The 15,855-nt window shown below is 44.0% G+C and overlaps 1 protein-coding gene across 1 annotated transcript in view; it reads right to left on the bottom strand.

The window, feature by feature from the left end:
- The window catches only part of TNFRSF21 (TNF receptor superfamily member 21), a 64,545-nt gene that overhangs the window by 43,061 nt on the left and 5,629 nt on the right, over positions 1–15,855 (bottom strand). Inside the window, exon 2 of the mRNA XM_037142550.2 lies at positions 1,277–1,925. Coding sequence (XP_036998445.2) covers positions 1,277–1,925 — 649 coding nt within the window. The remainder of the gene's footprint in view (positions 1–1,276; positions 1,926–15,855) is intronic.

Below are 15,855 nucleotides of genomic sequence, written 5' to 3'. Positions count from 1 at the left end.
GCCTCACACCCTGAGCAGACACATGTATGTTAACAACTTTGGTCAACTCTGAATTGTCTGACTAGTTCCAGTTTAATTCTTTTGTCCTTTAGTTCCTTTCTACCTCTCCTCTCCCACCCTTCATAATGCAAAGGTAAAATTGAGAATATGACTGAGATAAAGAAAAGAGCTCAAGCTCAAATCCAAATTTGACCAGTGAAAGAAAGGTTTGGTGAGACACATCCGTGAATCAAAAAAGGTAGGACATTTCCTTAGAACACTCTATGAATAGAGTAAATAAGATTTGGCCTGGCAGTTTACTGGACTTCTTTCAGAGAAGCTTCCACAAGTTACCTTCACTAACAAGTTGTGAGAGCGAGAGATTTGAGTCCCAAGAAATAGGACCTGGCCTGTATCAGCCGCTGAGAAAACCTGGTCAGGTCGCTGGAGCTTCTCTGAGCCAGTTTCTTCCCTTCAAAACAGCGGCTGTAAGCAGGCCCTGCTTACAGGGTTACCAGAAAGGTCAAACACGATCACACGTGACATCGCGCTAGAAAACACAACCCAAGTTGGCTATCATCTCATGAAAGATATTAAGTTCAACCAAAAGGGATTTGAAAATAAAGACTAAATTTTATATTCTGCCCTGAGATTCTAAATGAATTCTGAGGAAAACTGAGATACCTGATGGAGGGCACCAAGTCAGAATCATTTGGGAAAAAAAAAAAAAAAAACACGTTATTTTCCAGATGTGAATGCTGGTTATCTTCAATGTGATACAAATTTGCTTGCTTCCTGAAGTGTCTAACTTATTTTGCCCTCTTTGCCTAACCTTGAATCCAAAATTCATCCTTCCCTTCCACGTGTTTTGTTGTCTTCTCCCCTTCTCCCTCCTTTTGACCTTCTGCCCACATCTACCCAGGGATGACTCGATGTTGGAACACTTTTAATCCGGAAGTGACCTTAAACATCTAAATCATCCACTTATTTGACAACTTTGAAACCAAGGCCAGTTCAGTGACTTATATAAAGCCATACACTGTCCTTGTTTTACTGGGTTCCTATTTTCCAGCCTGATGTGACCCAGTTTTTAGATATCCGATACCTCTAGCTACTTGAAAACTTCTGAGTCTAAATGTTTCTAAAAGGTCCCAAGAAGCCAGATTTAATTGGCCACAAAATGCAAGTCCCTTCATCAAGGGGTGACTTTGGAATATCCTAAATGGAGAAAACATCCTTGGTATAAGCCCACTGTACCAATCCCTCCTCAAATAAAGAACTCATGAGGTTAAGTTACCTTTGGGAACATCGGTGGAGGAAGGGGCTTCATGAGATTCCACGTGCTCAGGGAGTGGAAAGATGGCTGTGCCAGGGGAAGGCAGGGTGGTGCCGGAGGACGGGAGTGCGCCACAGACGTTGTCCGCCTCCTTGGTCCCTGGCTTGATCACCACCAGGTTCTGACTCAGACAGTCTGTGTATGCTTTGCATTTCATCACAGTAGAAGGCACATCAGAGAAGGTACCCCGAGCACACTGCTTACACCGCACGTCCTCGGTCTCCGTCCCTTTCTTCCGCACACCCCAACCCACAGGACACACCGTATGGGGAATGCAGGTACCATTAGACTGGAACATGCCAGGTGGGCAAGTGCATTCTCGGTCAGTCAAGGCAGCACAAGGTAATTTCTCAACCATTGGCCATGGGCATGGCTGACTACAGTCATGGCATTTCTCTATGCCATTCTCATGCCGGGTAAAGGTCCCCACAGGGCAGCTGCTGCAGACTCGCAGGCTTGTGTTGGTACAGTGCTCAGATACATAGGTTCCTGCCGGACACTTGTCACAGGTTAGCACCTGGCCAGTGGCACGGTCAACGTGGTGATATTTGCCAATAAGATTCGGGGCCTTCTGTTCTGGCTGAGCAGAGGTGGTACTAAGGAATCCAAGCTGAAAGAAATAAAAAAGGGAGAGGGAGGAACAATAACCAAGAAGGTGTTACACAGGAACAGAGAATAAAAGATGGAGCAATCCCACCACCACCATTATCACCACCATTATCATTCCTAGTGAAAACCTGACCATATCTTCCTAACACTAAGCTACTATACAACTGAGAAACAAAGACTCTGGTTCCGCCCCGGGGCCTGACCTCCTAGCTGTGAAGCTTTGGTTTCCTTGCCTGACCTTTACCTTGGCTTCCCCTTCTTCCAACTGTAAAATGAAGCTGACAATAGCTCTCAATTATAAAAATCGTAGAGAACGTGAACATGAAAGCACTGTGTAGCTTGTATTCAAAATGCTGTATAGAAGTCAAACATCCTAATGCAAGAAGGAAACAACTTGCTGACTAGCTAGTTATCTTCCTTCCCATGACCCAAATGTTAAATCACCATATTCTGATACCAGGGCAAAACAACCGAAAAGTAGGTTGGCATCTATCTATTCAAGCTGCTACTTTCACAGCACCCGGTTGCAGATAACCTAGAGACACGGTGTGATTTTTTTTTCAAATGTTTCATGTATGCAAAGCTGTGTTTTTTTGTTTGCTTGGTTTTGGGTTGTTTGTTTTGCAAAACAGAGTTAGGCCCTTGGCATTCTTAATGTGCTTTAATCAACAAAGCTGATGCTTTTAGATGCACATCCTATTTGCATAGCCTCTAAAGGCCATGGTCAACAGAACACGGACCTGCAGCCTGCCAGGAGCCCGAGCACAAAGCTGGGCTCAGCCAGGACGCAGTGGGCACTAAATTAATTCATGCAACAGAAACTTCACCCAGCTAGACAGAATTGTATACTACCACCTCCCAGAATGAAAACTTGGGAAGAAGGAAATTATATTTGTGGCACTAGGCACTAAATCCCAAGGTCCTTAGGGGTGAGGGGGGTGGCGGTTAAGAATACATATTAAAAGAGAGTTTTCTGCATTAATGACGATTGAGAGGGTCCAACAGAAAGTTTTCACTGTCTTCTACAAAACGGAGAGAGGTTATGTGTCAAGAAAATAATGGCTACCTCAAATACCAGCTACCCGACAGGGCAAGTTCCTTCTCAGTTTGTCTCTGTACCAGTAACTGAGAAAATAAAGCAAGAATTTTTTTTCAAAATGGTCAGAGTTCCTGTCTCCTTAGCACCTTGAAACAACCCAAGATTCAATTCTGCTCTACCTCAAATTTAACTATTTGAACTAAAAGTATTAGCCTTAAATTAAAAGTCCTTTGCCCTGTCCCAGAGCTGCCTCCAGTTAAATGCTGAAAAACTTGCAGTTTGTGAGAATATATTCATCTTTTCTTTAATACCAAAAAAAAAAAAAGATTGTAGTTGATATTCTTGTTGAGATAATTAACTTCATCTTGGACTCAAGAAAAGAATCTGCTCGATAACTAATTCTGTGGTATCATCCCTTTTCACTTCTGGCTTTTTTTGCACCTTGTCTTGCAAAATCAGCCCCAGCCACACCTTCTAAGCATAGCAGATGCATCTGATTGAGGAAAGAAAACTCATGACCACCTCCTGGGGCCCAACTGCCATTTGGCAAGTACATGCAGACACACCTTCTCCCAGACTACCCAACAATACAGACGCAACCCAAGAGGTTGCAAAAGAGGCTCTGCTCTGTACTTCTCCAAGTTTCTAAGGGCAAAAGCAGCTGTAGAGAGCTAAGGTGTTCTGAAGTTTCAAAGATGTATGAATAACCCTGAGGCAGGTTATTACACTTGTGCAAATTAAATGAAATCAGAGAACAGAAGAGGCAATCTAGCCAGAGAGCAGTGGGCAGAGACGAACATCACTCTGATGTGCTATGGGCCTTGAGTCTGGCCCTGACTCACGCAGGGAGGCTAGACAGACAGCGCTACACACACCCAGGAGGTGGCTCTGCGGAATGAGCACAGAGGTCACGCGTTCACTGTGTGTGTGTCCGGGTGTGGGGTTAAGCACTGGCTTCCTACAGCTTCATTTTTCTCCCTAGAGTACACACCTCTACCTCTCGAGGTGAGGAATGCTACTCCATTCTGCACTAGTCCCACGATTACTGAGTTACTGGACGGCTCCAAGCAAGATACAAAACCCACCTCCAAACCCGTTGTACCCACACACTTCTCCACTCATTAAGTGAATTTTCCAGTTCTTTGTTCACTTAAAATAACTGATCAAGTTTCTAATTAATCAAAACTCGGGGCTCCTCAAACTGCACCGTACTAGGTAACCCACCTAAGACAAAGTGGCTCTAAAATATGGACCATTAAGTTAACTCACCCTTCAACAGGCAATTCCAGCTCCTACAAACAGATCTACTGCACAACATGCCTTGGCCATCTCCCCTGAGCTGAACACTAGGCATGCGTTTTGTGCACAAACTGGATACCAGGAAAGCACTGGACAGTATTTATTGAAAACCTACTAGGTGTGTGCAAGAACCTTGAGAACTCTATTCCAGCCCTATGGCATTTACCTTCTAAAAAGAAGACACACAGAAACAACTAATTATATTAGTAATTGCTTAATTAGAATTGACATTACTACAGAGAAGGAGAAATAGAGTCCTGTGAGAAAGGGTTTAGCAGGTACTCCCCAGCTGAGAGATACTCCAGAAAAGTTTTGGAGTACTTCTGAAGGATGGAGGAACACAACTTAAGCCTGGACAGGGTTAGCGGAAGGGGACTGGGCAGAGGGAGCCCCAGAACAAAAGTCTGAAGCAGAGGAAGCTCAGCAACCAAGAAACTTGTGTGGCTCTACAGCCAGATGCAGCGCAGTGGCCACAGTTACACCCGGAGAGGCTCCGCAATTTGATCCCAACCCAAAACCCAATGAGAAATCACTGTACGTTTATACTGGAGGTTGGGGATAGAGGCATACAACCACATTTAGGAATAAAAAGGGTTATCTGGTGGCAGAGTGGACAGCAAAAGTCATGGGGGAACACAGTAGATACGCAAACCTTCGTAAAGGTGAAGTTGGGGTGATGTAGACAAGGGTGAGGTCATGCAAGGAGAAGGCAACAGAGATGAGAGGTCAGATCAGCTGGATCTGGGAAATAATTATGAATGGGAGGAGAAAGAGGAAAAAAGTAATGGTTTTCAAATTGGACTCAAGAGGGCATAATACCGAACACATTTCTCAGGCTGTCCCGTGGGCCGGGAGGGTGCACGTCAGGGCAGGAACAGCAGGTGGGACTCCGAGCTCCCCATCTCTGCCTCAAACACAGCGGCTCTGCTTTGCTAATTTGCTAGGGGTCTTCCAAGTAAGAATTCATTTGAAGGAAGGTTTACTCCCCCTGCTACAAAGTTGAAGGGACTGTCCCTTGAACTATTCATCCTCACTGAATCCCTGCCCAGAGAAAGAAGTGCCAAGTCCTTCTCCCTTAACAGAGACAGAGGTGACGCCTGAGAAAAGTTATTTTCTTAAGGCCCTTTAGTCAGCTGAAGACTCATGATCTAAAACTATAGCTTTTTCCAGTAGCCTAGTGGCAAGCTCTCTGGTTTCTAAGAAAATTCAAATCATATAAAAATCATTCTCAAAGATAATTCAAAGGGTGAAGCAATGGGTACTAGGGAGGGCAAGGATCAAGTTCAAAATCAATATTTAAAGAATGTTCCCTATAAGATGTACTGTTAAGACATTTAATGATACCTAAACACTTCTGTTAGGGAAAACAGCTGAATCGGGAGACACAGTCACTGAAAAGTGAACACCCAAGGCGAGTCCTACCTGATGAAGAGCCTCCATTCCCTCGTGTGCACAGAGGTGAGGAGACTAAATCAGAGGTTCACCAAGGCCTCTGGCGTCGGGTGCTGCAACAGAATTACCTGGGAAGCTTTTAAAAAAATCCATAGCCTCAGTCCCATCACTTAAGTTCACGTGGTTCTGCAATGGAGCCAGGAACGTGTTTTGTTTTTAAGCTTTCCAAATAATTCTGACACCCCACCAACTTTTGGACCCCCGAGCTAAGGCCCGACCCCTCTGGCCTGAGTCTTCTCTGATCCTGAGAAACACATGGGAAGCAGCCCAGTTCCTCTGTAAGAGCCTCTCCCCTGCCTTTTTCCAACCTGGCCCTTCTTGTTGAAATACTCTTCTTGTTTCATTATTTTTTTTATAATAAACATTCTTGTAATAGTTCCCACAACCACAAAATAGAATAAAATGTTTAAGTATCTGCTCAAATCCACGCATTCCCCTGGACAAACTCACTGTTAATTTGGGTGCAGACCTGCCCTGAGCACTTACACATCCACACACTTACCCAGGTCAGGCTGGCAGCTTCGGTTTTGTCTACATGGGACAGGCCACACACACTGTCCTGTGACTGGACTGTGTCCATCTCCTCATGCTGCATCACTGAATTTTTCCATGTCAGAACAGAGGGACTACTTCCTTTCTTAGAATGGCCGAGTCCCCTTCAACAGTGCGGCTATGCCTTGTTGTGGACACCGCCCTCTGAGGACATGAAGATTGCCTCCGTGTCCCTCTGTGAGTGTAGACAACCATTTCTCTATAATCCATATTTCCCTCCTTTGATTCCCACTCCCCACCCATTTCTCTTTTCTTTCTTTCTCATCCCAAATGACAGCTACCACCATGCTGTTCTCGATCTTTTAAGAACCGCTTTCTTCAAGAACAAAAGAAGTTTCTGTACAACCCAGAACTTGGAACCTCTCACTCCTCCTCCTTCCTACTAACATGACATAGTATTAATAGGCTATAGTATTGACATTAATACCATAAATGTGTTTTCAGCCTGTGGGCAGGCCCCATATGAAGTAGAAGGAACAGCTGGACAAAGATTTAGAAAACAGAAGGCATGTATTCTTGTCCAGACACTGCTTTAAGATCGGTTGGACCTGGTTTTACTTGCTTGTAAAATTAGCAGGTTGGACTAAGTTGTAGTCAGTTCTAGCCTCTGCGATTGTCAACTTCCACCTTCTCCATGAAGCCTGTACAACATTTCCTGGTCAACCAAATTCCAATCAGATGAGCAACCATCTCACCACATTTCCTGTTTCTGTTCATCGTGTAGGTGTCTAATTACATACTGTCTTGTAATGTTGTTGATGGCCTCATAAGTGTATGTATTTATCTTCTTCCCATAACGATTAGAAGCAGCTCAAGGCCAGGACAACCATGAAGATCGCATTTCCTCACTTGCTCAACCACTTCAAAACGAAGATGACAGAAGTAACAGATAAAGCATCCTCTGAGCCAGAAGTCAGGAAACTAAACCCGCATGCCACTCGTTCTTGTAAGTTCTATTGTAACTCCATCACTCATCTGGCTATTGCTTTCAAGCTACAATGGCAGAGCTGAAGAGTTACAAAAGAGACCATATGGCCCACAAACTTACATATTTACTATCTGACACTTTTTTTAAAAAAAGTCTGCTAATACTTCACTGATCGGTCCAAAGAAAGGCCTGAAAATGCTCACACCAGGAGCCTCAGGCCTCTTCTAGAGCCTAGCAGTGAGTACAGAGTTCTTGGCTTCCTTTCCCACACACACTCTCCTTCACACACCAAGTCTGAGAATTTCACTTCCTGCTTCAAACTCTCGATAGTGGTCCACATGACTTAGAAGAAGATGCAGTCTTTCACAGAGATAGGGCATCCTCTGAAATGTCATCCCTGCCCTCTTCTCCCTCAACTTAAATTAGGTTTCACTGTCTCCCTTCATTCCTTTTGTTTTCCCTATGACTTCCATAATTCTGTACCGACCAATTTTTCCATTGAGTGTGTCCTCTTTCCCCTCTGAGGCAAAGGTCCAGGAAGTCAAGAGTCTGTTTTACACAGTGATGCTGTCAAAGCCCTCAAGGCCAGCACCCAATTCATGGTGTACCTGACAAGCTTCTGTGGACTAAATGAATGAATGGATCTGCAGACCTGAACTAAGTAGAAGCAGCCAATTAAAGTGTGGTGGTACAGCAGGCTGTTGGACATGGGCACAGGTATAGAAGCAACTGTGAGAAAACCAAAAAGCCTCCACTATACAATCACAATAACTCAAGAGATGAAATCGTCTGGCACCCTTTGGATAAGAGCAAATAGTTTCATCTCCAGAAACCCTGAGAGTATCATTCTGTTTTAAGAAAACCATAACTGGTTCACAAGTATGATGCTCAGCATGGTACTTGAAATGACAAGCAAATGTAATGATGAGTTTAAAACATCCTCCTTTGTTTTAATAAAAAAGATTATACTAATCTTTTATAATTAGAATTATAAGCGGTATCACAATATTATTCTCCAGAGGTTATTAGTGATCCACCCTAGTTTAAACTTTAGTTATTTAGAAATTTTCATTTACCCAGAACACATACTTCACCAGGAGTGGATAAATAAGCAAATATCAGTAAAGCAGCCCAAACTGTACAGGATATGGAAAAACTATAAATACTTGCCGAGGAGATTAAAAGGTAAAGTCTAAAACAAAGCAAATTTCAAAGCAAGGAAGAGGGAGCTCTAAAATGACCCGCTATAAATGCTCCCAGGGCCCCCACACTCACTGCGGCGACCCACATCACTCCTATCCCTTGTCACTTCTACTCTAGGGCGCAGAGAAGGGCCTGACTGAAGACAAGACACGTGCAGCTATGTCAGAACAAGGATGCCAATGTATCTTTAATGATTCTTATCCTATGACCTCATCCTTCAAGCAGGAGGGGAAAAATTTCCTTGGAGTTTACAAGTGTAACATAATTTATGTTATTCTTATTCCCTATCAAATTGCAATAATCTTTTAGAAGATTTTATTTATTTATTTTTAGAGAGGGAGGAGGGAGAGAGAGGGGAAGGAAGGGAGAAAGAGAGGGAGGAAAACATCCATATGAAAGAAACATCAGTAAGTTGCCTCCCACCTGCGCCCTGACCAGGAACCAAACACGCAGCCTAGGCAGGTACCCTGGAGGGGAACAGAACCGCTCGGCAAGACGATGCCCAGTCAACTGAGCCACAGTTGTCAGGGTAAACTGACATCATTCTTAACAAAATTAATTGAAAGCAGTGATAAACTTTTGTGTATTCATAATGGGCAAGCAGGAATACTTTATGAGTTTAATACAGAAAAAATTTTCATACTGCATAAAACTAGTAGTTTAAGAAAGACCTCAGTCCCTGTCAATATTATAACAAAGATAAAGCAACCAAGATTTATTTCTGAGATGGTGACCATAAAACATGCTAACAGACAACCAAAAGCCAGGCAGAGCTAGACACCCCCAGAGTTTCTGACCATTTTATTTTGAGCAGCACATTACATCGGTAATAGCAAGGCGCTGACTGCTGGGAATTCTCTAGATTTGAAGGGAAAAAAGAACGTATGAAGGGAAAAGCAGCAAGGGGAAAGCTCCCACAGAGCACAGACAGATTTGTTCCCGGTAATGTTATATAAATTTGGTTAGCTCTTCCATTCATTTCCTACTATCCCCTCTGATTTAAAAAAGTCTTCTGTTGCTAGGGCAAAAGTAGGGACCGTAACAGTCAAAACTGCAAATATAGAGAATGCCAAAGCTAGAATGTGCTGACTATAGGACTGGAAGGAGGCGAGCTTAGAGGACGCTGGGAAAAGGAAAAAAACGGGCAAGACCTGACCCAGATGCTGTCTTGCCTGGAACCTGCAATGCAGAAGAGCGTGGCCTCAGCACTCAGTCTGTGAACCACGGACCCTCATCGCCTTCCATCCACTGCAACTGACATTCCTATTGGCTGAGACCCTCAGCTATGTACAGAAGCCACTTTGTTAAGAAGACAGTGGTAAAGGTCCAGGGGAAATACTACTCTTCTTCTGTGCTCACTAATAATCCTGACGCAAACCAAGGCGACGGTAACAGCACCAGCCAGTGCAGCGATTCCAGCCAGAATGTATAAACAAAACCTATTCTAACCTGGAGTGTGCTAAGCAGGCCCAGTTGAGCAGGTCCCATCTAGGGGATGTGGGCAGCCCTGTGTCTCCACCTCTCTCTCTTTTTTTAAAAAAGATTTTATTTATTTATTTTTTAGAGAGAAGGGAAGGAAAAAGAGAGGGAGAGAACACCAATGTGTGGCTGCTTCTCATATGCCCCCCAAATGGGGACCTAGCCTGCAACCCTGATTGCAGCCCTGTCTTAGAAAAGCATATGTGCCCTGACTGGGAATTGAACCAGCGACCCTTCGGTTTGCACGTCCACGCTCCATCCACCGAGCTACACCGTCCACTGGGTAACACCTACTCTCTTAACATGGTCTTCAGAATTGTTACTCCAGGTAAAGCAGACAGGACAAGCGCGACACAAGTAGTGCTCCAGGAATGTTATTTTAAGTATCACTCCTCCTCCTTATCATTTCACTGTATTTTAGCTTTATTCCCTTTGGGATTAGATAATCGATCATCTTTTCAAATGTCCCAATTTAAATGGGAAGACTCCAGATTTTTTTTAAAAGGCTATAATCTGAAACTATACCTTCCTAGACTCGGAGCATGCTACAAAACAAAAAATTGAGACTACAAACTGAGGTAAAAGACCAACAAGGGGACATGTCAAAACAGACGTAGAGTATAAACTTGGTGTACGGTACACGAGAAGACGCAGCAGAGGAGCGAGGCGCTGCTACTAAGAAGCACACTGCGGACAAGCGGGGCGCCGTCCCCGTCGACGTTTCCAGAGCGACGTTCTTGGATCTGGTCCCACAGGACGTTCGCGATTCTAGCCTCTAAAACATGGGTGAACAGATTCCAGCCTGTTGCCTACTTTTTTACAGCCCAGAAGCTAAGAATGTTGTTCACATTTTAAATAGTTTGGGGAAGGGGGGGACCAAAAGAAGAACAATATTTTTGTGACACATGAAAATTATTTGAAATTCAAATGTCGGTGTCCACAAATCAAGTTTTATTGGAACACAGCCACCCCACTCTTTTAGGGCTGCTTCGAAGTACTGCAAAGGCAGAGCTCAGTCCTCTCCACAAGAGAGGCCGTGGACCACAGAGCCAAAAACACTTTCTAGGCAGCTCTTTACAGATAAAGGTCACCAATCCCTGGCCTAAAGGCTTAGGAAATGCACCCAGTTGCAGCCCTGTCTTGGAGAGGCACAGTTAGTATTAGCTGCTGATGGCTCCAGCAGGCCCTGGCAGGAAGGCTACAGGAGATGGTGATGGAGCTGAACACGGCAGTTCTGGAACGCCCTTGACCATATAACCCCTCACTCACCGCAAGGTGCACGGACATCCTACAGGACACACTGATGTAGCGCTCCCCACCAACATGACACTAAAGTCCACTAAAGTCAACCAACCCCACGTGAAAAAGATCCAATAAACAATTCAAAGTAATCATATAAGTTTATCCAGCCCATCTGTAAGGAGATCATTTCTAACTATTCAAACCAGCAATAACAAAGAAGATACTCACAGACACAAATAAAATGGATTTAAAAATATTAACCTCCATTTTTGTGTTACTAAATATAATAATATTAAAAGTAGAATGTAAAAATATATGTTGCACATAGCTAATAAAAATTTATAATTCGCCCTGGCCAGGCGGCTCACTTGGTTGGAGCATCACCCCATTCACCAAAATGTTGTGGGTTTGACCCCCTGGATTGTGGGCCTGGGTGCATACACCCAATCACTGTTTCTCTCTCACATCAAGGGTCCTCTCTCAGTCTCCCTCCACCCCTCCCTCTCTCCCTTCCTCTCTCTCTAAAGTCAATAAATATATCCTCAGGGGAGGATTTTTTTAAAAAACCTTATAACTGAAAATATAAAGAATCACTGCAGATGAGGTTAACACAAATTCCACTCAATAGTTGGCACAGAAGGTGATATCCATACAGGAATCATCACACGGATAAATGTTTGACGTCCCTCACAACCACTGGGATGCAAACTTACACAAACAAGGATATCTCCCTATCTCTATCAAAGCAGCATAAATAAATTAAAATGACAAACTCCAAAGCTGGCAGGCTTGTGGGGTAAAGGGCACATTTATAGATTGCTGGTGGCACTTTAAATTAGTCTAGTCTTTCTCTGGGCAATCTGGAAATACGCAGCAAGAGCCATAAAACTGTTCCTTCGTTTCCTGTGACCTGGGGGTTCCACCTCGGGGAATGTACCTCAAATACCCTTCTCTTCTGGGAACAACCCAAAAAGAAAAAGAGCGTCTGGTTTGTACGTAGACAACTTCATCAGTGCTGCTTGTTCGCAGTGGGAGAACCATGACAACAATCCAAGTGTCCCACAAAAGCTGGATGGCTGGACACACTGCTAGCCGGGGAAAGTAGCCATTAGAAATGGCAGGCATGAAGACTTGAACTGATATGAATCATGGGTACCTTAAAGTTACTAACACCCATCCAAACTCTGGGTTCCCCAGTCCACTCCAATCCTCCCCTCCCCAACCTTCCCCTTCAAAGTAATCAACCACCAGACTCAGCTCAAGAACTGGGGAGTCAGCCTAAAAGAGTGCTTTCCTTCCACCCTGCCCACCCCCATCTTTCAACTCGGCAAACTCTCCAAAGTCTTTTAAATCTGTTAATCCCCATCTTCAGTAACACCACCTCAGAAATATCATCTCTCTCCTGCACTACAGCAGAAGATTTCAACTGGTCTCCTGCTTCTAGGCTTCCCTCGCTAATCCATTCTCCACAGACCTGCCATAGTGATCTCTTAAAAAATCTAATTCAAGATATATTATAACCCTGCTGCCCACTGTACTCTGAGTGATAGCCTGACACTTTCACACCTTTAAATAGGTTTATATGGTCTGGCCCTTGCTGCTTCTTTACCCTCATTCCACATGCCCTTTGCCCCTATTTGCTGAGCACCAACCACATGACCTTTCTAATTTTTGAACAAGCAGGATCTTTCTTACCTCTGTGCCATTCCACATGCTATTCTCTCTTTCCAGCACACTTTTCCTTCTGTTCTTAAAGGCTCGCTCGTCCTTACCTATCACCCCTTTTGTCTTCCCTGTTAAGCTATGAACTCCAAGAGAGGAACCATAAATAACCTTTTACTATCATATATAGACCCTGACATTTAAGAGATGCACCATATTTATTAAGTAAATGAAATATAAAAATAATCTCTGTAAGACAACAGAAAATAGCTACATGAAAAAGGCAGAACACAAGCAAGTACATTAGTTTTAACTACACATAAATGTTCATACGCTGTCATCAGAAAATCGAAATGACTTGGGAAGACTCACAAAGAGAATTCCATACCCTACTTCTTCTAGTCTGCCAACTTGCTTAAGTTTAGAATGTTCTGTTAGTAACTCAAATATCCTTGAATTATAGATCTCGGGAGTAAGATACAGCTCACGCTCCAGCTGCCCTCTAACTTGTCTAGAATGAACAGTTAGTTTAGAGCAACATCCTTCTGCAATCCTTTATTGCCTAACTACTAGGTGTCATGGCATTGAGCCAGAAACACAAAGATGAATAGCACACTGTCTGTCATCTGTAAGAAGTTGAAATGGAATAATAGCCCTGGTCCTGAGCATTCCAAATAAGGAAAGAAGCACACCCAAACCTTGTCAGGTTTTGTATTTTTTCCTGGGCCACGTTTTAACACTCAGAAGATTCAAACCCAGAAAGAGTGAGAGAGGAGCCTGGATTTCTAAATGCAAAGGAAGAGCAAGGAGTGAATAATAACCAGTTAACTTATTCTGGAAACCTGTTACCATTTGCCTGTGAAGCTCCCCCCACCCCTCCTGCTTCTCCTAGTCCTTATTAAGCTGACCTGCCCATACTGAGAATAAAATCAGATAATGGTCTTGTCTCAAAGGTTCTTTGGGAGACCAGGATTCCAACCGCTTTCCCAGAATCAGTGATTAAATTTCCTCTTGCCTTTTGCCTCTCTTTAGTCTATTCAGTATCTACAGCCTATGAAGAGATATGTTTAAAAGCCTGCTTACAGGAGCACTACCAGGGAGTCTGATACACCTCAACAATCATGGAGTTCAAACCAGTTTCTAAGAGACCTGAAATGAGAAGTTAACAAAGGAAATACTAACAACCAGCGATGCAAACTCATGCACTAATCCTATGCAAATAATCAGGCTGGCAGCAAAGAAAACCCTAAAAGGTCCTCAATTTCTCAGGATGAATGAGTTGAAACTATTGCTAAGTAGACTCCATGTCACACTGTTACTCACTAAGCAAATATTTTTCAAAAGCAACCCAAGTAGCAGGAAAGTAAAGTAACCATTCCCTATTTATAACATTTCAATTTGCAGGCATCTCTTTCCATCTCAGCCATGGCACCACTGCCCGTCACAGTCACGCCATAGGAAAATGCTTGCCAGTGAGTCCGGCCCTCCCCTTTTCAAGGCACACACACAGGTTGCTCATACTTTGGCTGTTTGGGCTAAAAGTCCAAGTGCCATCACAGAGCAGAAGTGCTCATCGGATGGAAAGAGAATAATGTTCAACTATCGGGCAATATCATTCCCATAACAGGAAACAAATTTCCAGTAAATTAAGGTTACTTGCCCCCTACCCACAACTTGGCAGAACAGCAGTGAGTGTAAAAGCCACAGTGGCCGAGACCTGAATCCTCCATCCAGCAGTGGCCCACTGCTTTACCATAACCTCTTTTACACCTCATTCTTTATGTCTAAAACAGGGCAAATGCTATAACTCATGGACTTGTAAGATTAACTCAGATCATTATTAAAAGGTATTCAATGGTAGTCAATGGTTAAGTACTCAATAAAAATACCAATATCAGTGATTAATGTGAACAGCCACTAATATTCCTCCTTCTGCGTTCTCCTGAACCCACGGCTGCTCTCATGTGATTCCAAGACTGAAGGACTCACTCCTCTCCTCCCTCCTAAGTCCATTAGTCGTGTTCCTCCTCCCGAAACAGATCTGCAAATGGTTCCAAGGGACTGAGACACCAGGCACTTCTGGCAGCAGAAGAGCAAATGGAAAATTATATAAAGATCAGATAATGAGCCTTGCTAGGCCTTAGCTTCCTAAGTCCCTGCTCGTGTTTTTGTTTTTAAGACAAACCCTTAGAGATAATTTTCAAATATTCTAAAGAGAAGATGGGGCTATACAGCTCAGTGCCCTCACTACCCACCCACAACCTGCCCAGACCCATCCTCTCTGAGGTCCCTCTGAGCACAACTGTCCCACCACTGCAAACATCAGTCATCTCCAAGACCACGGAGAATGAACCATTCCTGGCAGCCTTTAGCACCCCTCAAGGAGAGTGAGATCACTACTGCTTTGAATCAACAGCCAGCACCAGCGAGCCCCACCTCCCTGCAGTCCCAAGTCCAGCAACACTCACTGACACCTGCCAGGTTCCTCCCAGATTACGACCTTGGCCCAGCTCCTCTCCTCTTGGACCCAGGCTGGAAATGGGAGGTGGTGGAAAAGCCAGGTGGCAGCATTCAAGCCAATTTAGGATTCCTGTTTATTTTTGCTATTTGACAAATACAAACACTGGGGCAAGGCCAGTATTTACTCACGATCTCAGCCCTATTCCTAAAGAAGCAAAGCTCAGCAGCTGCTACTCCGGCAGCAACAAAGCCCAGTGTCCAGCTAACGCCAAATAGAGATTTAATTTTAGGGACCAAGTTGACTGCTATGATGGCTTCGGTTTTCATTCTGTCAAGCAGACACATCAGTGCCTGCCAGTCCAGACTGAGCCTGCTCCAAGCAATGGGGTAACCTGGGCTCTTCTTGCCATAGAAGAGAAGCACCTGAGTTTGCCAGGAAGTTGCCAGTGACCTGGTACCACCAGAATTTGCCAGGCCCACTGTAGGGGAAGAAGGCCAGCCGAGTACCAGTGTGTACTGAAATATAAGCATCAGAGCCACCACAGTGAAAAGTCACTTATTTCATACTAGCCCCCAAAAAGTCTGATGAGGCATCTGACCATGTCCCATCACCAA

Source organism: Artibeus jamaicensis, unplaced genomic scaffold, assembly GCF_021234435.1.
Source record: "Artibeus jamaicensis isolate MK-2021 breed Jamaican fruit bat unplaced genomic scaffold, CSHL_Jam_final contig_484, whole genome shotgun sequence".
Classification (NCBI taxonomy): domain Eukaryota; kingdom Metazoa; phylum Chordata; class Mammalia; order Chiroptera; family Phyllostomidae; genus Artibeus; species Artibeus jamaicensis.
The sequence above is the reverse complement of the archived record's forward strand: the minus strand, read 5'-3'. Positions and strand labels throughout refer to the sequence as shown.